A 23,034-nucleotide genomic window follows, 5' to 3' on the forward strand; every position below is an offset into this window, starting at 1 on the left:
GGTCTTAAATTTTTCCGAAGCCTGAATTTGTTGATTGGTTTTTAACATCTTTAGTAGTTATTTAATCCAAAGCTATTCTAACTGCACTAACCGATTCTCAGACAAATCCAATCAACTCCTTTTTCTAAAACAACGTACTCAAAAAGAAACCCTATTCTCATCGCAAGATCTTTGCAGACTCCAACTACTGCCGCACTTGCCTATTTAATTTGACTGCATCACTAATGATGCCCTTATGAATAACTGAATAACCCTTATTTTAATTTACTGAATTACAAACATTTTAAATGCTGCATAGCATTTTCAATTAAATAACAACAACACCATTAACAGCAGCGATGACAACAACAAGGACCGTACAATATGCAAACAGTAGCGAGCAGTAGCTGAACTTTGCTCACAACACTAATTGTAATTTAATTTCCAATTAGCAAACAAACTAATTCTAAAATTCTCGATACGACAACCATAACAGCAATGACAATAACAACAATAACAACAATTACAATAAACTAACAAACAAAAAAATTACAAAAGATAGATAACAAAATAAAACACAATAAAATGCAATAAAAAATGATACTAACACGTACACAAGCTTCACTTCGGATACAAGACACAGCACAACACAGTACAGCATATAACACAACACAGCTGAGTTAAAGTTGAAAGAAATGGTAATGCTTAAAAAAGCAACAGCAAACACACACTAGCATATATATCAGCTTCATCAACAGCAATGACAACAACAACAAACATTAAAAGCAACCAAAGCCAACTAAAAATGCCAACTACACCCACAATCATAAACATGCTGAACATGTAACAAAACAAGACAAAATTCTGCATGATAGACATTATAACAAAAACAAATACAAAATAAAAACAAAAACACCAACAACAGTAAAAGACATTTAACTAAGTTCATATAGACCGCTTGCCTTGCGTTGTCTTGCCATGCCTTGTCTAGTTAGTGAATCAGGCTATGCTGCCACCTCGTACTTGTGTATGCTCGCTCGTACACAGAAAGAAACTATGTAGATTTGAATTCATTGTGTTCCCACAATTTTCACAATTCTCTTTTATTTTTATTTCTACTTTTTAATTTAATTTTTTTTCTTTTTCTCTTTCTCTTTTCCTGTGATTGTGTGTCTCTGCTGTCTTGGCGCTGTTCGATGCACGCAGCCTGTTGGCATTTATGCCAAGAAATACGAATGGGCCGCACGTCCTTCAAGCGGAAGCAATGGTTTGTCTTTGGACTTGCATCCGCCACCGATGCAGATTGGCGGTGACTGTTCATTGTGGATACGTTCGGCCACATTGGATTTTGATGATGGCCTCTGGGAGTGTCAGGTGACAGCAAGTGATTTTACAACGCAAGACGCTTTAACCAGTCAACCAGTGCGATTAGTTGTACGTGGTAAGTAGAGAAAATTTTTAGTTGAAAATAAATTTTATGTCAATGTTATGTTAAGAAAATTGCCATAAACATCCATAGCAGGGATAATAAAACAGACGTGAAATATGCTTATCCTGTTAGTTTCGGTTGGAAAACAGCGATTGATTAATATGCCACACATAAACCCAGAGCAAGTAAATATAGTTGCACCCGTAGTAATCAAATCGTGTATTATTGTAATGAAGAACATTGAAATTGAAATGCTTAGAATATATGCAAATATCAATATAGAATAGAATAAAAATAAACAGGGTACCAGCTCCCAATGGAACAGAGCACCGCGACCATAGTTGAACTTCAGTGCCGCAAAATATTAAGATATTGAAATATCAAATGGAGTAATATAAAACGATTTAAGTGTTTTTTTACTCAGTTGGAAATAATTATATATAATACTAATATTCACACAATATGAGCATAATTAACTGCTATTACCAGAGATTCATTATAATTAGTACGCAGTTATTACTAAAGTTAGTAGTTTCAGAAAATTTGCTTGATAATGAGAAGCCTGTAAACTAATATCAGTCATACTAGGCACAATGACCGCCCTACTTGATCTGTGGTTTTCCATTCCACTACAACCGGGTGATTTGGGTTCCATGCATTTTTGAATACATTTATCTATCTACCCATAAGAAAGTGTTTATAATGTATTAGATCACAAATATTTTATTCTTTATCTAATAGATGAAAAGAACCATTAATATCAAAATTAATTTAAATTATTTAAAAACAAAAGACTACCGTAATCGCATTACTATCGATAAGATATCTATAAATTTTTTCTAGGTGACATATTATTTTTTTCGAACGTCCACAGTTCATTTATTTTAACAATATACTTGAAAGCCATCGTCAATAAATAAACTTTTTCTGTTTATTCGATCTATCTGTAATAATACATAAACGAGACATAATATATATACATGAAAATACATTGATGAAATAAAAGAACAATTCCCGAGATCAGGAAGAGAATGATTTTCAATAAAGTTAAATACAGCAATCTCTCCTATAACTCGGTTCCCTTATAACGCGCTTTCATTTACGCATTTTAATCACCCGTATAACACGGGAATTCCCCCATATAATGCGGGGATTTATACAGTTCATAACTAGCTTCGCGTATCTTTGCACATGTTTATACGGGGTATACGGGAATACCCCTATAACGCAGAACCAATCTACTGCTCTATAAAGGGGATTACTGTATACCAATATTTCAACACATTAAAACTACGCATGTAAACATTTTCTTATTACGAATATTTTAATAAAATATTATACTTTGTTGACAATTTTAATTATTAACAAATCAGTTTGCTATCAAAGAAAATAAAGTTATTTGTCTTTTGACAAACTTTTCTCACAAAATAAATTTCATCTCAACAGTACTATTTCTGTTGACTCCATTATTAAAGGAACAACAATTGTCAGAAAGCTTCTAAAACGATCTTACTTTCGTCGGTATAATTCCATATACAATAGTGAATACACGAAAATCTTGTATATTTATTACATTCCTCTATCAGTTTTTTTACTCCAATTCTCTTTCATTTCTGATTTCATTTTAATGACAAGCATATCATATAGATTCGAGCTCAAAAAATTACCTCGACCAATTGCAAGTGCTATTCCAAACCAGTAGATTCACTTTGCTAATTCCAACAATTTACTTAATTACAATTACTTATAATAATTTCGTATGTTCTTAAAATAATACAAAACATGAAAACTGTAATCTCAGTTTCTTTTTCTATTACTACTATGAATTCAATCTTATTCATTTTATTTTACTTTAAAATAAATTATATGTGTAATAAAGATATGAATAGTAAAGTAAATATTATCCTCGTTCTTTTCGAGTCACATGAACCGGCATTGCATTCCTTTTCTCAGTAATCAAATTTTGCAGCATATTTATGTAACCACAAAAGCAATCTTTCAGCATTAGTCGAGTATGGCTGTGAGCAATTAACTTGGCTCTGATTACCAACACTGTGTTAAGTATAATTTTGTGTTTGCTGCACTGCATGTAGTTGTCCTCCAACAACAGACCATAAGCAATCTTCGAGATAGACTCCCACATTCAATATACCAACTACTGTACTAATTAGAATGCAATCCAGCTTTACGAAACAGACATAGATGCAATGCATGGCAATGTGCCATTTTCTCTAAATACAGTAAAAGCGTTACTATGACGGTACCTTCGTGTTATGTGGGAACTACATGACAATTATTACAGTACATGTCACCGCAAATTTCTTGCATTGTCAACCCTGCTCTGCTTTTTTTTGGCAACTTACAATTCGTTTGTACTATACTCTCGCATTACACTCTCGTACGTACTGTACTTTGATACGATAATTAAATACTAATACATACTCTGCTTGTCTATATTTGTTACTCTTGCAGTTGGACCGCAACGACCACGCCTCGAATACGAAGGTACTCATGTGCCACCAAGCCACAATATAACAGTCGACTCGGGTGCTGTGGCTACTGTAAAATGTGTTTCCCACTATGGTAATCCACCAGCCACACTCAAATGGTATCTAGGTAAGTGCAACATGTTATTTTCTTGGTTAATTGTTATTGTTATCGCCACTTTAATTATCATTTTACTTGCAATTTTAGTTACATTGGCGTTCCAGTTAGTGTCAATTATTTTCGCTTAAACTATAATTAAAAAAATGTAAACTCTATTTTTTTTAACAATTTTTTTTTGTTTTTCTACTTCTTAGGTGACAAAGAAATTGCGCCAATTCATCCGCAGACGAATAATACTGAACCGGACAATACACGCACTTGGTCTGCTACGTCAGTAGTGCAGATATCAGCTATGCGTGAACGTCATGGCGATATATTACGTTGCTTAGCCTTTCATGAATCCTATTTAGCCAAATCGGTGGCAGTGGAAGCACGTATGGACATCAAATGTAAGTCTGCACTTATTGCAATGAAATATACATGACATTAAGTATGTAGGGTTAAGGACATTATAGTTCAGAATTCAGTTACTTGCTTTTAAAAAGGGAGTAAAAAGTAGTTTCCAACAGCTGAACAACATTTAAGTAGAAAATTACTTAATGATAACTACTTGGAGTTAATGTATTTATATATATTTCATATTATCTGTAGTTTATTTGACATAAAGGACATAAACGTATAGTATACATATATAAGTGAAATGAAATTAAATTGAATACTTTATAAGCTAGTTTACATTTGCTTTCAAAATTTTTTAATAATAAATATCTAATAAATAATAAATATCTAATAAAATATCTAATAAAATAAATATCTAATAATCGATTCATATTTAGAAATTATTTCAAATCATTAGTATATATCCCTCTTTTAAGATCTATAAAGGCTCCCACTTCTATAATATTTATCGATTGTGTCTGTTATTATAGATTCTTCTTTAAGATGTAAACAAAGAAGTGCAGTTTTGATTTGTTTGCACTATTATACCATTTATAAGAGTATATGGGCAAATCTTAGCCCATTTCTTGTAATCGCTCTACTACAAAAGCAATTTATTTCACAATATTTTTAAGACTATTTCAGTATAATATTGTAGACTTTATTATAATGGACTATGATTTGCATTTTATAATATTTGTAGTATTATAATATTTTATACATATTGTTATAACTATTATAACGAAGTATATAGAGCCCTCTTTAAAAGCTCTATACATTAATATTATATTAGTATTTAAAAGCTCTATACATTAATATTGTATTAGTTTTAAGAATTGATTTTAAAAATAAAGTTAGTCTTAAGTAAACTCGTCTTGCGAAGTGACTAAATATAACACATATACTTATATATATACGTATATATATGATTTGCATTTTATAATATTTGTAGTATTATAATATCTTATACATATATGTTACTTATATATATTTATATATATATATATATATATTCTAATATATGAATCAAAAATAGTTTTATGTATACGATAAGAATTAACAGTGGATTGCTATAAAGACGCAGTATTCGATTAGCTCTAGATTATATTACACCAAATACACATTATTTCAGCACAATTTAATAAAATTATTATAACATTATGAAAATTCTATAAAAATCGCTATAAAATACGGACTTGACTATATAATATATTTAATTAAAAACTCATTTCAATAATTTGTATCTTGTTTTAGACATAACACGCTAATAAAATTAAAACTAATTTGATTATAACTGTGGCAGATATTTTAAAACTATTTATATTAATATTTTAATAAAATTAAAGCTTAATAAACCTCATCTAATTAATAAGAAGCTTCAATTTCAGACCTGATCCCAGTTTTGTACGATATTCTGACTTTTCTAGAATTAATGCATTTTTACGTAATGCATATGTATATACATGGTTTAGTTTAGTAATAGTTTTTTGAATAATCAAACAATTTTAATGAGAGGATATGAAAATTCTTATGGAAATTCTAAACTTTTTTGATGCGTTATGCATTTTATGGTCACCATAATATATATATATATATATATATATAGGTATAAAGATAGATACTAATTTTGATCGTTGAAATGATTTAGATTGTGTATCCGTTTTGGCCCATTCGGTGTCTCCTTAATTAGACCATAAGACTCTTCAAACACCGAAAATATTACAGTTCACAATAACTCTCTACAACTCTTATTATAGTCTTTTAACCTCAGTGTTTATTCTCTTCTATGATTCACTACGTCAATCATCGAAATATTTCAAAATATAATTGTTTTCCTTTTTACAAATTAAATCTCTTCTAAGTCCCACTTCTTAATAAATATTCTTAATTACACTTACTTTATTTAAAGACAATTTCCAGGCCAAAGCAACTGCTTAAATTGTTGTGTACTTCCCTTAAAGGCCATCAAAGTATCTAAGCTAATGCTTGCCAAAGTTTAAATTAATCAAGAGGTTCAAGCTACATAAGTTTGCATTGCTGCACAACATTTCAATCGAAATATTTTCTGACAGAATAGAGAAACATTTTAATCCCATCAAGAAATATTTGTAAAGCAAACCCAAATCAACATCGAATTAAAAATGAGTGAAAAATGAAGCACGTGCAACTAAAAACAGCCTTAAATATAGGCCTTTTCCTTTTTACTGCTTCTATAAAAAAATCTTCATAGAGCGAATAAATAAATATTTTTATTTCTCGGGAAAGTTTTAATTTTTTCCTCTTCCTTTCGGCTTTTAGCTGTGAACTAATGCAATTTGTATATTTTCAATTTTCCGCAAATTCAATTAGTTTAATTTCTTATCAACGTAATTCAGATTTTTATCATAATCACTTCCAACAGCAGCGCCATTCGGTATTTCCCTCAAGATACTACAGATACAAATTTTTATATATTTTTTACGTGTTCCTTGTGTGCTGTGCTATATCAATCCTGCTCAGAGTAGATTTAATTAAGCTTAAAGTCAAAAGTAATCCAACGTTTTTGCATCATTTAAATTAAATGTAAATGCCTTTATTTCATTTCACATCGTTTACTTTATTTTATTTTGATTTAATACTGCTGGCTGTCACGATTTCACGATTTCACAATGTTGTTGTTGTTCTGGTTACTCCTATAGATGCACCAACTATACGTTTAATTGGCTCGCCGGAAATCGACCTGGAGGAAGATAAAGATGCGCTTATACTGCGTTGTGTTGCAGATGCCAATCCGCCAGCGAGCATCGTATGGCGACGTGCAGGACGTTCGGAAATTGCCAGTTTACAGGTAAAACAGAATTTTATGATTTACAATGCATTAGTGCCAACTTTTAGCATTATCCTCGCCCAATTCCATAGACACCACCCACCACTGCTCTAGTCAAAAACACCAACCTCAGCCTCTTTCTAATATAACTTCACTAAAACGTACCAGTAATTTCTGTTCACGAAATGTAAATTATTTTGATTTCATTTTATTTTCCAGGAAACATTGCAGCTACGCCCAGTCGGACGTCGCGATGCAGGCTTGTACACCTGCCAAGCACAAAATTCTGTTGGCACATCGGAGCAACTTTCTGTGCAGTTGGATGTGAAATGTGAGTTTGTTTTGAAAGGCGCAATGCATCGAAAATAGATTTATTTTGCGCTTCCATTGTGCAATTTGAACTTTATTTACTTTGAAAACATTTTCTCAACATTTCACAGATCCACCGAAAATTATTTCAGCTGGTCCGGATCGTCTCACTACCGCGCCGCTATTTAGTCCTGCTGCCTTTGAATGTGTGGCTGATGGCAATCCTCTGCCTACATATAAATGGGTACAACGGTAAGTTCTGTGCAACTCTGTTCAGCGACGTTATATGGAAACTGAATGGAAATCCTTTTTCATTTAACTTTTTTGTACAATATCCTTAAAAGCAAACACTGTGCTTAAATCGAGTAGATATATATTTGCAAACTTAGACAAATCTTTGCATATCTGATAAGGTCCTTGCCGTATCAACGCCAGGACGCTTGTAATAAATATTCATTGACACCAATTAAATGTTAGAGCTTGAAGCAACTTTCACAAACAACAAACGTAATTTCGGCTAAAGCCACATAGACTGGGATGAGAAATAGGTATTCAATATTTACGATTTTACGAGGGATATGTAGTAAGATTTATTGCTTCATTGAAACGAAGTTGCTTAAGATATTAAAAACACCAATTATTTCAATTTTATTTAACGGATAGTTTTCTTTAGTAGAGGTTTTATATTCTTCTTAGGATGTAGAAAAAGTTATCTTAATGTGTTTATGTTAATTAGTTGTCAATAATATTTAACAGATTATTAACTTTAATACATAAGTTATATGTAATAAACGCCAAGTAATTTCGTCTTTTTAATAAATGGGGTAGAGGACTCTACCCCATGCAAACTTCACTCGCCAATCTCCGTTATATTCATACATACTTCTCCGTATTCAGCAATATGTATGTGTTTTTCACATTCTCGAGACGAGACGTCAAATTTTTTGAACAACTTTAAAAGTGGAACAAAATTTGATGTCCCTTCTAGAGAATATTAAAAGCACATACACATTCTTGAATATGAATAGGTAGTATAACGGGGGTTAGCGAGAGAAGTTAGCAGGTATTAGAAGCCTCTAGTTTATTAAATAAACGAAATTATTTTGTAAACTTTTTGTTGAATTTAATGAATTTTTGTTCAGTTTTTTTCTCTGATAAATATTCTATACGTTTTCTTAACTTTTCGATACGTTTTGAAACATAAATACGATCCATACTTTTTGCATTTGATTTTAGTTTTGTGAACGACGACGTTCTTTTCTCTCAGCATTAAGAAATAAATAACCCGTTATTTTTTTTTGGTTATTTAATAACCAAAATAAGGCTGAACCGCAAATTACCCCAAATTCCTAATTCCAGGATATTATATTCTTGAGGGAATTACCTTTATATTTAAAAGTTTTAAATATACATTAAATTTATTCCACAATTGTTCTAGAACTTGTAATGAAATTAGAGTTGACCAGCTATATCTGTGTCTTATATATGTTCATTAGTTCAGAAAACACTAAGCACGTTCAAAAATTCTTGAACAGAATTAAATTTTATAATATATTTTATTAAATCATGCTTACTATACATAATAATCACTTCAAGTTAATTTCTAACAAAAGATGCCTTGATTAAGGAAAACATCAAACAATCTTCGTACCTTATAATAATTTAAATTCAACGATATGGAGATGGATTGTTGAATAAAAATGACCGGGTAGCGGAACTTTTCATTAAATTTTATGGAGGAGGTACTTTGAGTTATACTTTGTGCTTGTATGTGTGTGTGTGTGTTTATATATATGTATGTGTCGACAACAAACCGCATTCACTTTGTGAGATATACGCCTTCCGTCATTATTTGCCTGCCAAAGAGCCAAAATCGCTGAAGGGCTTCAAATGCGCAACGAACTGCAAATTTCCATTTACATAGAATCAACGCGCTTTTTGCTGCTCTAAGCTGTCTTCTGCCATTAGTTCGTGACAACAATTTTTTTTTCTTATTCAAAATTTTTGTTTTTTTTTTGATTTATCTACGCTGCCCTGCTATTGAAATACTCTCTTTCAGCCAACACCCGCCTTTAGACTTTACTCTAAACTGACGCTGATGGTTCGTTAACCTTTCGTTTGTCTCTCTATATATCGGCGGTTAGAGCGAGCTTATGTGCCATAGAACTGAATTCAAAAAACACCAGAAGAAGAAGAAGAAATTTTGTGCACCACAGCATTTCCGCTAAAACATTTTCTTTTCAATTCAAAATTCCGGCGACTTTGCCTTGTACATTTCAAAATTTCAACACAAACAAAACGTGAAATGGCACCACGGATATATAATGGAAATATGGAAATTAAAGGGCTTATTCTCGTGTTTAGCCACTTTTTACATAGTTCCTACTATATCAAGATGTTTACTTAGAATTTAAATGTTCATATTTTGATTTATCTGATGCTAATATAGTATTGCCATATTTCATTATAGTATTTAGAGTATTATCACTTGCTGTCGGTATATTATTCGAACAATATTTTAAATAAAAAAACTAACCAAACTTTTAAAAAAAATAAATTATATCATATTTATGCTCAACATATATTTTTAAATTAATATTTTTTATCCACACTTAAATAAATACCTATTCTGTTTTATTCTATTAAATATACTATTAAAAGAAAAACTTGGAGAATTTATAAATTATAACTAAATTTCAAACAATTTTTAAAAAATTCGAATTATTTAATTATATTATTATATTATAATAATTAATATAATTATAAAATTGTGATTTTATATTTATTCGTCTATAATCTTCTGAATATAATTAAACCACACACACTGAACATAATATCTTTTATTTTTTAATACTTCCTACATTTAATTGAATTAATTTCAGCTGGTTTATAGGTCGTATGAGTAACTTTTTGCGTACGGTACAAAAGCACTAAACACACAAAAGTACACCGCTTAAATAATTCTATTTACATAAACCATATAATTTTTCACACACAATATTAGCTTGTGTGTATTATCTGCAATTCCCGCTGCTACCCCTTTAATCCACAGCAAAGCCAAGATGACTTCAACTTTGCACTATTTTACTTCTTATTACACATACATGAAGTTATAGGAACAAGCACAAGGAAGAGCAATTGTACAAAAGAAAATATACACATACATACAAATTAAATTAATCAAAATAAAGCAAAGATAAAAAAGTTAAAATAACAATAACAGTGCTGGTTTCACTGAAAGCTAATGAGTTTTTCTTTTATGCAATATATTTTTATTTTCTGTGTAATTTTGTTTTTGGATTTGTTACTGCTTGTACTCGCACGTAAAAAGAAACATATAAACACATCCCTTTCCCGCTAACGTTTCCTATTATTGTTAGTTCCACTGTATTTTTCATTATTATTATTGTCGTATTGTCTTTTGTTGAGAGAAGTTCATATAAAGACACATGCAGCAAGCAATGCCAGTGTCGTTTTAATTAGTCGTGCAAGAAATTTTTTACAGAAATATTTAATGAAGGAAAAAGAGTAATAAGAAGAAAAAATTGCATTAATTGTTTGGGTTGTTTGCGTGTTACATCGGTTGGCATTGGTACGGTTGAGAGTTGGTTTGGCTGTTGCTTGTTAGCTACCGCTACACTGCTTAAAATGTTATACGGCTTTACAGAATTGTCGCTGGAAAATTATTACCACCAACGCAGTTAATTAGCATGCAAGGCAGTAACAAGAGAGCACCCAAAGGCATTCATTTTCTTGTATTTCGTTTTCGTCTTCTCAATTATTTTGCAGTTTATTATTTTGTTTTTGCCTTTTTTACTGCCACTCTCATTGTATCATGTTTCGTATACGTGCGTGTAGTTATTTTGCTTTGTTTCGCTGTGTATAGGAGAGTATGCATTGGAAATGTATGTGCACTTATACATTGACTTCTTGCGGTTTTGCTTACTCGCTCAATGAAACGTTTCTCGTACTCGTATGTATTTGTGTATAAATCTTTCTACATTCTTTGAATAAAAACATAAGCAATTCCATATAAATTCAGGAAGCATATCGAAGTGTTGACTTAATGAAGAGCGTGTTTATCAGAAATTAAATGTCAATTTTCTTCTGGCAAAAAATGTATTAAAAAAAAATGCTGATAAATTTGGTCCAAATCAACATGTAATGCAAATGTAATTGGATTAAGGCAGAATTATGACCTGAGTCTTTGTAATCAAAAAAAATTAACTTTAAATAATATAAAAATATTCTTAAAACAGGGTAACCATCAAAAAATAACTAATCCTCAATGTCTTTTATTAAAGTAAATCACGGAAATAATAAAAATGATCTGATTACAAAGTAATATTTAAATATTTATAAATATTACAATAAAAAAAATAATAATAAAAAACAGTTAGTAGAAAACACTACAAATATTAAGAAAACTTTAATTTATTTTGCTTAAATTTTAAAATTAATACTTCACTCCACCTATGCATACACTCATACTCTCCTTAACTCAAGGATATGCGTTAAATTAAACGACAGCGACAGTGCTAAATAGCAGCACTAAAAACAATGGTATGACAGCATTAAATAGTAATATAATGTAGTATACCAAAGGTCGGTAGAGACGTTTCATAGGAACGTGTTAAGTACTGCTCTTATTTTGTTGAACTTTTGACATTTGCCTACTATACTATGTAACGAAGAAACTTTGTCAATCCCAAAAATATATGTACCACAAAAATGTTCTTTCGGGCCCTCACTACAGTAAGCGATCGGTTATATAAACTAATTAGTACGTGAACTATTCATATTATAAACCACTATTCATGCTATAAACCGCTATTCACATATACTGACATTCAATTAAGTATATGTTTTTATTTCTTTCAATCATGTGAACCATGTATTATAACATAATATGTTGCCACGTTCTGAAATATCATATTCTATGTATAAATAATTAAAATTATTAAAAATGCCTATCTAAATAAGGTATTGTCCTAAATAATTTAAGTGCAAGCGATTTTATATCTTTTCTCTAATTTACTTAAATTTATAATAGTTGTGTCGTAAAATATTATTTATGCTACAAAGCCACCACTCTTACACGCACTAAATTAGAATGTCGGGAATGGTTTATAGTAGAATTTGTTATTATTAGTAATATGGCAGTCCCAACGATTAAGCAATTTATACCTGAGATTTAATCAGATACTATGGGAATATCTCTCATATTCTTATTCATTACTCGTACTTGTCAACCATCTGGTTTCAACAATAAACGTTACAAATTTATTAAGAAACCTTATTTTATTAACCATATCTCTTCTGCAAATTCTCAAAGTAGAAATTTCATAAAAATTTGTACATTATTCCTAGCTATTTGTGTCAGTATAATATCGCTCTTACTTCCTAGTGTTTTAAAATAAACCCAGTCGTTGGCGACTGATTCAGATTCTATCAATTCTGCGATTTTCAGCACTCCTCATTTCTCTGTAAGTGTATATATGACTGTGCTACCATCTGACTTTCTAATAGTGTGGGAAATGACTTCATTGTTGGATCACTATTGCAGTACGACGTTACAGAAAATTTTGAAAATGTCGTCTTAATAGCCTTATTAGTAGTATCCAAGCTAGACTATTTGCTAGAATTAAACAAATTCACAGAACTATAATTTAAGTAATATGTTCTAACATAGTAGTGGATATTATTATACTTTAAAATTATTAGTTGACTTTATAGTGTTTCTTGTGATGATATTGCTGCTAGGACTAAGAAGAATTTTAATAAAAATCAGCTACTGCTTGTATAAAAAACGTTCACAGTTTTGCGTACTTAAAATGGTATATTCTTTAACAAGTCTTATAAATTCAACCATATTCAAGTGATTAATATTATTAAATTTATAATGACCTTATTAGTGTTTTTAAGTTCCCCATATCATAGTCCTACATGTACTTGAATCAAATGGTATTTTGTATATGAAATGGGAAATCACATTAATGTCATCGAAGTTATTCTGTATGTCTTTCTTAAACAAAAATATACTATATGTGGTGGTGTACTTATCCAATAAAAGTAAGTAAAAAAACTTGAATACTTTTTAGCATTGCAAAAGATACTCACAATATTATTATGTATGATTATAAATTTGAAATACTTTTTACTTTTTGCAAATGCCTTTTTCAATACACAAGTAAATAAACTGTAAAGTACGACTATAAATAAAAATCCTTTCCCATATAATATGTTCCTTTAAAAGATTCTATATTGGCTTGGTATGCTGTCTTGCATATCTATCTTTATTATGTTGCATATTTCACAACCAATTTGCCAGCAACTTTTGAAGCATTCATTTTCTTCAACATTTCATACGAGTGCGAATATATATGTGTGTATCCATAACTGAAGTATCTGTGTAATTCTGAGAATTGATAAAAAGTTTTATGCTGCTGTTGCTGCTCAATTGCCATTTAATTTCTATAGCAACAGCAGCAGAAGTTAAAAATGTAAGAAGAAGAAATTAAAAATGGAAAAAGCAAAAAGAATCTTTAAGAAAAACGCATTATAAATATAAAAATTAAAAGTTTTTTATGTGTGCCAGACAAAGCCTCATGTGGCAACTATTAGTGTGCGGAGCTGCCAGATGAAAAAAACTTTTCTTCATTTTTGCTTAAGTTCTGCGTGCTTTCAACTTAAATTAAGTAGAAATCAAAGCACCTTTTCCGCTTTGTTGCTGCTGTCAAGTATATTGCTAGCAATGTTGCTGCTGTTGTTGCTTTTCTTTAGCAAATTTTACTGTCATTCTTATTTACGTGATTTGAAATTGCAATTTTTCAATTTCATTCGCTACACACTAACACAATTACAAACAAACACAGATACTTTGCTCTGAGAGCGTGTGTGTGCGGGGCTTGCCACATATCTGTACAGTAATGAGATAAAATTAATGTATAAAATTTGTCTTGTTGCACGTCAGGGATTTACAACTCAGAAGTCATTTAAATGTTGGTAACTTAATTGATGATTTCAGTTTTATGAGAAATGTAAGGAACGACGGAAAGCATGTGAGCTCTCAAGGCACTAAAGTATTATTCGACTTAATTAGCTACTTTTTGATGGATATTCAATCAAGTTACAGACAACAAACAATATTTTAAATAAAAGCATTTTTGACTTATTATTCATACCAATTATTTAAAACGAGAATATTAGAATTGTAGTGGATATACAGACATCTCACCAAAGAGAAGGCTTGGTTTCCAAAAAGCGAGAACAAATAAAAATAATAATAATGAATTTACAAAAAACGTAATAATATTTGTCCAAATAGTAGTTAATAATAATATATAATTGTTATTAACTTAGTAGAAGATATTTTATTAAATTATTTTTAAAGCATTTTTTAATTCTTGGAATTGCAATATTCTATTAAACAAAGCATTATATAGCTTACAAAAGAGTACTTTGATAAAAAAAATTTTTCAGACAATAAAACTATCTATTTTTCATATATTTCATATATGTTACCTTATATCTTTCTACTGCTTTTATCGCATATGCAATTCTGCTCTACAAGTGCATCTATTTCGCCTTCAATGTGTAATTTTTACAAAGTAAATAGAAGACAAAAAATGCATACAAATTTTAATATTCCGATTTAATATTTCTCATGTGATTTTCATCTACTCTTTGTTGATGCATGTTCTCAATGATATTACGAGTATTATTAATATTTTTATACTTTCTTCATCGACAAGATACTACACAAGCTACAGAATTATTGATGAAAAGCATCGGATTCTTGATGAGACAGTCTTTCACTGAACGTGCCATAGAAGCAAACATAATAAATATTGCTTTTTTATGCAAAAGATATTTACGCACTGGTGATTGTTGCAAGTAGATTTAAAATTTATTGAAGTTGCAATGAAAGAAGTTAAACGTTTATGGCTGCAAATAGAGAAATGCAATGCAAAAGAATCAACTTTATTATCAACATATAAATCTTTGAATAGAATTCAATTTGTGCGTTGATATAGTATGTAGAATAACCGCAGATTTCTAAGAGATTTGAAATATTTCATTTGAAAGAAATCTCATTTATTTTTTGCCTTAATGAAACTCAGTAAAACAGAATTTTAAATTTAAGAATTGTTCTTTGCAATGGCAGGTCAGTAGATATCCATCAACTTTCCGAAATAAGTAATTATTCGTAGTTTTTATTTAATAATATAAAAGTTAAAAAGAATTTAGAACTTAATAATCTTAATGATATTATCAAAGACAAAATCTAACAAAGGTATTAAACAACAAAAAAGTACACTTTACAAACCATTACAAACTGTTATTGTCATATAATAACCCGTAACCGTAACTCGCCCATTATCTACCAAATATTTTAAATAGATTTCTTTAATTATATAGGGTTATTAATCTTGTTGTTCTGATAGTAAACGTTAATTAACACGTTATTCAAGTAAATTGTTTGAACCTTGCCCTTAACGAGGGAGTACAACATTATTTACGTGTTCTTCACGGAACATTTTATAGTACTATATATCCCAATCATATTATCAAGACGTCATTATAATATTCACACTCAAAATATCTAAAACAGAACGTTATAAAACAGAACGAACTTATGGCAACGTCTTGGTGAAACTACATCACTATTACCACAATGTTTTCATTTTCACTTTAAAAAAAATTTAGTAATCCGATTGTAACGATTACAATTGACGTTTTTATCACATGATCGTCCTATTCAAAAACGTAACAGGCCATCAGATATTCAGACTAAATACTACACCACAGAGTGAGTTTTTGTGAAGAGATGCATAGGTCTGCTTTCCCTAACCAGATGTTACACTTTTGTTTATCGACATATTAACTAAATGAAAAATAAGCCTTTTTACTGCAGATGTAATCGATGCGAAATGTACCTACCCAAAATCGTCACATCTGTTGATATTTACATAATTAAACCACTTTCAACGATTGTGGTTTAATTTTTATTTTTACAAAAAAAGAATCCATTTCATAAAATGACAATCCTTAAACAAAACGTGTAGGACCTTGGATGATAATTCAGTTTATCATATCTCCCTGAAACACTGCTACAAAATAAGAACCACGAAAAGCTTTTAGTATAACTATTGTATCTGCATAGTATTATATTATGCAAATGAAAGTTATTATAAAATTTTTTTAAATGCTAAATAAAAGTTTTTCTATTTTAACATTTAAATAAATAACTTTATGTGAACTAACATCCTTCATAATTTCTTCCTACAGGTTTTCACGAGGGGCTAAGTATGTTGAACGTGGTCATGAATCTCGTTTAGTAATAGATAATGTAACATACGATTATCAAGGAGATTATGAATGCCGAGCTACTAGCTACATTAATGGACAAGAAAGAGTTGCAGTATCTGAACCAGTATCACTGCAGGTTGTAGGTAAGTAACAAAATATTTACTTCGAAATTAATTTAATTAATTAATTAATTAATTTACTTCGAAACTCTAAATTAAAATTTTATAACCCATGACAAAAACCTGTTTCTTTGTTAAATTTAAAAATTTAACTTCAAATGAAATTAGTTCTTAGCTCATATATGAGTTGTTGTAGCTGTATGAGTTCTTGAGTGCTTAGCTACATGAGTTCATATAGCCATATTTAAAATCCTACATACTTATAATCCATAACTCAAGTTAAACTTTAGTACATTTGTATAAATTAGAATAAAATAATAAAAATTAATAATTTCTAATAAGAAGTTTTGAAGTTTCAGACCAAAAACTTTCCATTTATTGAGAATATGAGTTCTACATATCAATTTACTATTCAGGCAAATTCCTTAGTATTTTACTACAACCTGTAAATTGCATAGAATTTTTGTATTGTATAAAATTTTTTGTGACTTGCCAACCAACTAGATTATCTATTAGTAAATTGTGGCCTGGACGGAGTTGGATTTTATCCACAGATCGATACAGGTAACGTACATCTACAGTTTTTCAGTTGCTTTGCTTGGAAAACTATCAATGGATAAGGCTACTGTATGGCCCCCAAATATGTCCATCACATGTGCTTTATTAAGTGGAAGGTTTACTACACACAAGAGATATAGCATTGGTCTTACAATGCTACGTTGAGGTTCCGCAGCTTCTACAGTATGAAATTATATAATCTCGTTGCCATTTTTAAATAAGAGTGCTTTGAGAATAGATATGATTTTAGAAGTATGATGTAAATAATCTGTAATAATTGTAATAATTACTCTTGAGAAGAAGACTTTTATGGCATAACGGGAATGCCTATATATTTATGAAATATCTATAAATACGTTTTATATTCATACGCTCAATGGATTTTTCCGCTTAGTCTATAAACTTACTCAGAATTTGTCTATTCACTTCAATTGTCAGTGTAAAACGTTTGGGGAATAATAATTCTATGACTGTCGATAGCAACTGATGTAGATTTATTTAGTGATTTGATATATTGTCGATTTTTTCGCGGTTTATGTATCGCAGATATTTATGATATCTTTTACTGTGGAGAATTAAAGCCCTTTTATATTATATAACGATATTAAAAGTGTGGGTTAAAGATATGATTCAATTAGTGATAACTGGTGTAATACCTTGCCTTATGATTAAATCGAAATTTCATTTTATGCCAAGCTCTTTATATAAAAACGGACTTTTTATATTGTTTTAAAGTTGCAAAAATTTCTGATAGGTGTGTACTTTTGAGAGCTGTATCTTTAATTAAATATTAAAGATACTTAAGAAGCAAAAGTGAACAAAAAGCATTAAAATCTTATAGAAATAATTTGATGGGTATTTGAAACTCTAAAAATATTATAGTAAAACGTTTCTTTATCTAAGCTTTCTCTAATCGATGCCGTACCAAACTCACAACTGCTGCAAAATTATACCAAAGTATTTTCCATTCTAGATTAGGCATTCTAAATGTTTATAAGTTTAATTTAATGTTGAAAACTACTTTGCCCTTTTGATAAAATAATAAATTGATAGAGAAAAATATATTATAAATATACATATGTATAGAAATTCTTTATTAACCCAAAAGAGTTTCAAACATTTGAAACGGCAATCCTTGATGGTCTCTACGGTGTGTAAGCGGCACTTACTGCGTTGCAATTCTAAGCATCTGAACTATTTAACACTCCTTTACTTCAATACCAGACTAACCACAAAAAAGATAAACAAATTTGTTACTCAAGTACAAATAAAGTGAAAAATTTTTAAATTTACTACTGAGCCGCTAAACGCACATAATTTATAACCAACAAGAAGCAGACCAGCATTCCCACAAAAAAAAACTTATAACATAAAAAATATAAAACAGGTGGCAACTCCAGTTATTTGTTTGTATATGAGTATATACATGTATTAAGTATTGGTTGTGTAAAACAAACAGAGAAAAATTTATCTAAACATACGAAGTGTATCCTTTACCTCCATCTCCTTTGGGAATAACTAACAGGAAAATAAATTTTCTGCTCAACTGACCATGTACGAGTATGAAGTTAAGTTGAGTTGTTGTTGTTATTGTTATTTGTAGTTGTTACTACAATTTGTTGTTGTTGTTACTAACCACAACTTCTGGACTATCATATTTTTCTAATTTTATTCTTCTTCTTATTATAACTACTAAGCTATAGCTTTACATAGATATAAGCTTGAAAATCCTTTTAAGCAAAAACTACAATAAAAAATGTTTGGAGCTCATTTATTGCACGGTAGGGTGAGGAGTTGAAAGTTAAAATATAAGCAACCGCAATGTAGCATAGAAGTTACTGCATTTTGTATCTTTTACTTTTCTGTGCTTACGAATTGCTGTTACTCGTCTGCGACTAAAGGTGCTCAGCATAAACTATTGCCATTGCAAGTAACATTTGCAGCATGGCAATGAGCTGAGTTGCTAACTTACAGTTTACTCGTTGCTGGTTGCTGGTTGCCGGTTGCTGGTTGCTACCATAAATTTATGCTTGTCATTGGTTTTTACTGTTGGAGGACGAGCATATTTGAATTTAAATTTTAAATTCTTTTCCTTTTTTATTATCCACAAAGCATTGGAAGGCAAAAGTCTCCTTCAAAAAGTATTAAAATAATCTTTGAAAAAAAAGGAACAGCAATTGTGCAAAATTAAAAGACCAACACTACAGCTCGTTAACTTGTATTGCTCAAATGATTTTAATGGCTTTCAGTAAATACTGTACATGATTTAGCTGCAATTTGTAGCAAATCCTTATCTCGTTAAAGTACACAATGAAACTGTTAAGAAAATATTTTGTAATTTTTTTCCACTTATCCATTAATTTACCTTTGCCGTTTGGCTTAAGCTGTACACCTACAGCAACTCACAAATGAGTTTTTGATTTAGATACACTGGCAGCAACGCAGTTCAATGGCAACAAATCTTCCAGCAACAACAGCCACTGCAGCAGAAATGCAAAATTGCATTTGCTCAACTCCAATCTGCAGTCAGGTTTGTTGCTGGTAGTGGTTTTTGCATCCTGGCGATGACTATTTATTCTTTTGTTTTACTGAAATTTACTACAAACCACTGTTCACTGCGTTCTAGTAAAACTACAATTTAATATAGTATATTCATTTATTTTTAATTGGTTGTTTCTTTTTGCTGTTTTCAGGAGCACCGCAAGTACTACGCCTACATCCTTCATTGCATACAGTTTCCATTAAACGCGGAGAACCAGCTAGTATGTCACTGGTTGTGTGTGCTGATCCACGTCCACATCGTGTAGCTTGGGAATGGGGTTCATTGCGATTGGAGGCTGGCAACGGAATCGGTAAGATATACAATCTAACTATCACATTAAAAATTCCTAAAAATTATTAGAAATTGTATTTGCAGTTTATAATTGATATATTAAATCAAATCTTATGTTATACCAAGGATTAGCAATTAAATCTGCTTAAAAAATTACTGTATAACTCACATATATGTTAACTATGGTATTTATATACCATATAACACATAATGCAAATTTTACAAATACCTGGCTTTATTCCCTTCAACTCAATACTACCATCGATATTTTCACATATGTATTAAAGATGATATGTATAATATTTTTATGTAGATAATATGATAATATATTTTGACGAAAGTTTAGACTGAAGAATGCTAATCAGTCATTATTTTCTATAGAACACAATCACCACGACGGTCAAAAAATAATTTTATATATATCGAGTGTTTTTTAGCTGCATAAGTACTTAAATTAATATTACAAGACCCAAACATTGTTAAATCTGGTTGATAATTTCATGGCATTTATTTCCTGTTTATGATTTTCGGCATATGTACACCGGGGCTACGAGTTACATGGTCCATTCGATCAGTCCAATTTTTAAAAATTTTTTGCAATAAATGTGGTCGTGTGGCGTCAATGGTAGTATGAACATTAGTTTTCGGTGCTTCAGGAGTTGCTTGTTTGTCAGCATAAATCAATGGCATAAACAGTAATCCTTAAAGAGAGACGTTAAATCGCACTAACGAGGGGCCAATTAACACGACCACTTCTGAAAATAAAGTTGTTACCAAACTGATTTTGCAACAAATCGATTAAGCCAGATGTTAACAGCACCAAACAATCAATTGTTGATGGTTTCGAATCGGGCAGAGTAAAATAAGTGCGAAATCGATCAATAACTGCACAAATTGCTTGCTCAGTATGCCGATTATGTAGAACTCCCTGTGCTATAGATACAAATTTGTCATTTTAAAAAACTTTAAAACGTTGGCGATATAAAATGAAAACTGTCTACAATTTTTACGCTATTTTTTAATTTTCCAAATTTTTTTATTCACTCAAGCCTTGACACAGTAAACTTTAGACTTAACGTTCATCAACTATTGTATGTTATGTTTCCAAACTTGAAAAAATGAATCAATAGAAAGAGATTTTGTTCAAGCTATGCAATTTGTTTTTCACTCTAAGGCAAATTTAATCATTTAAAAAGCTTTAGAAAACTTGGAAACATTAGCAGGAGTTTATTAAACTATAGAAAGACTGTTTGAAAGTAAAAGACTCGAACAATACACAATTAATAAATAATGTTGTTTCATCTCTAATGAAAACCAAAGAAACCAGTCGTACGATACAATAGAGAAACTATGTAGTCGTGCTCGCCCAGCACCGATTGAAATCACTTTTCAACAACTGTCATTGTAGCTATGACTAAAATGAACAAGAGGAAAGTATCACTCATCTCCTCTATCACAACCCAGCATTCATCAGAAGACGTGTATCTCTCTTAAAGTCTCTCTTCGTGGTCTGTTTGATATATCAAGTATTAAAATTAAAAGCGTTGATCGTTTCTTTAAATTAAGTATTGCTATCCTGATCATGAATAGCTCCCTTGGCACAACTAACATGTTCCTAAAATTAGGGTATGAGACCACTTAGAAACCCTAAGTTAGCTAAGTATTGTTTTGGCACATTTGGAAATACATTATAGCAAAATCTAAATCAAATAAAATATTACCATAGAAATAAACCCTTGTATACATCAGAACTAAATATTGAACTAATTTTTGCGAAACCTGGTAAAAAAGTGACTCAGACTCTCACTTAAAAAAATTCTCTAAAAAATATTTCAAAAATACTCGGCTAAATGATTTTAACAATGTTTTTCAATATTTTTGCGAAAACATATTCAAAGTTTCGATCAAGGCTAAACAAACACTAAAAGCTCCACAAAAAAGGATTGCATTTTGTTTACATTCTCAAAAAGATTCAATGATGTAGTAACAATGAAAACTACAATAATAAAAAGAACCTAAAAGAAAAAGTAATAAAAGCCAAAACAATAGTTTCGAGCCACAAAAAAGGTACTCATCGACTGCACTTACCTTACCCCATTTGTGGTTTGTATTTAGCGCACTTCACAACTGATTTTTCCTCCGCCACTACAGTTGCGAAAGGAGTCTGCTTAAAACTATACATCGAACTTAAGGATGCTTATTGACCAAACACACGCTTGCAGGCTCTAGTGTTGTGCTAAATTTTGTATACGTATATGCTTCTCGGTAGCTCGATTACTAGCGCTGCATATATCATCTGAAACGTAAAATATTTGTGTACACTAGCATAACTCATACGTGTCCTTTACGTATCCTTTGCGCGTTGCAATATTTGCATTGCTATGTCGTCCTTCTAAGCAATGGCGCTCCTTTGCCACTGGATGCGTTCAACTGTTATAAATATTTTTTGCTCGTTTTAACTATATGGATTTTTTCGTGATTTTCGATTTTGTTCCTTTGGACAGCGTTCCGCACGTAACAGCACTTCAGCAATCCTGTGAAGCACTGGTACTCTTTATTTAAACAAAAATTTCGTTTCCGTTTTCGATTTATTCAAGCATCGATTTCGTTGTTTTGTGGCTTTCAGTTTTCGCAGCTAAAATCGCAGCGCGGATTTTTAGCTTTTGTTCTTGTCGTATTATCCTTTTTGGTTGGCGAACGTTGT

The 23,034-nt window shown here is 30.6% G+C and overlaps 2 protein-coding genes across 2 annotated transcripts in view; both read left to right on the plus strand.

The window, feature by feature from the left end:
* Positions 1–1,185: 1,185 nt before the first annotated feature.
* Positions 1,186–20,349, plus strand: LOC119684362 (synaptogenesis protein syg-1-like; the record flags this gene model as incomplete). Its single annotated transcript, XM_038098390.1, is given in 8 exon segments — positions 1,186–1,420; positions 3,881–4,024; positions 4,210–4,404; positions 7,072–7,220; positions 7,419–7,530; positions 7,640–7,760; positions 16,800–16,963; positions 20,191–20,349. Coding segments are annotated over 8 exon segments (1,279 nt in total), but the record flags the coding sequence as incomplete, so codon positions are not given.
* A 268-nt stretch (positions 20,350–20,617) lies between these two features.
* Positions 20,618–23,034, plus strand: part of LOC119677297 (kin of IRRE-like protein 1) — a 14,765-nt gene continuing 12,348 nt past the window's right edge. The window contains exon 1 of the mRNA XM_038088568.1: positions 20,618–20,624. Within this exon, the coding sequence (XP_037944496.1) occupies positions 20,618–20,624 (7 nt within the window). The remainder of the gene's footprint in view (positions 20,625–23,034) is intronic.

The sequence above is a fragment of the Teleopsis dalmanni genome, chromosome 2 (assembly GCF_002237135.1).
Source record: "Teleopsis dalmanni isolate 2A chromosome 2, ASM223713v2, whole genome shotgun sequence".
Lineage (NCBI taxonomy): Eukaryota > Metazoa > Arthropoda > Insecta > Diptera > Diopsidae > Teleopsis > Teleopsis dalmanni.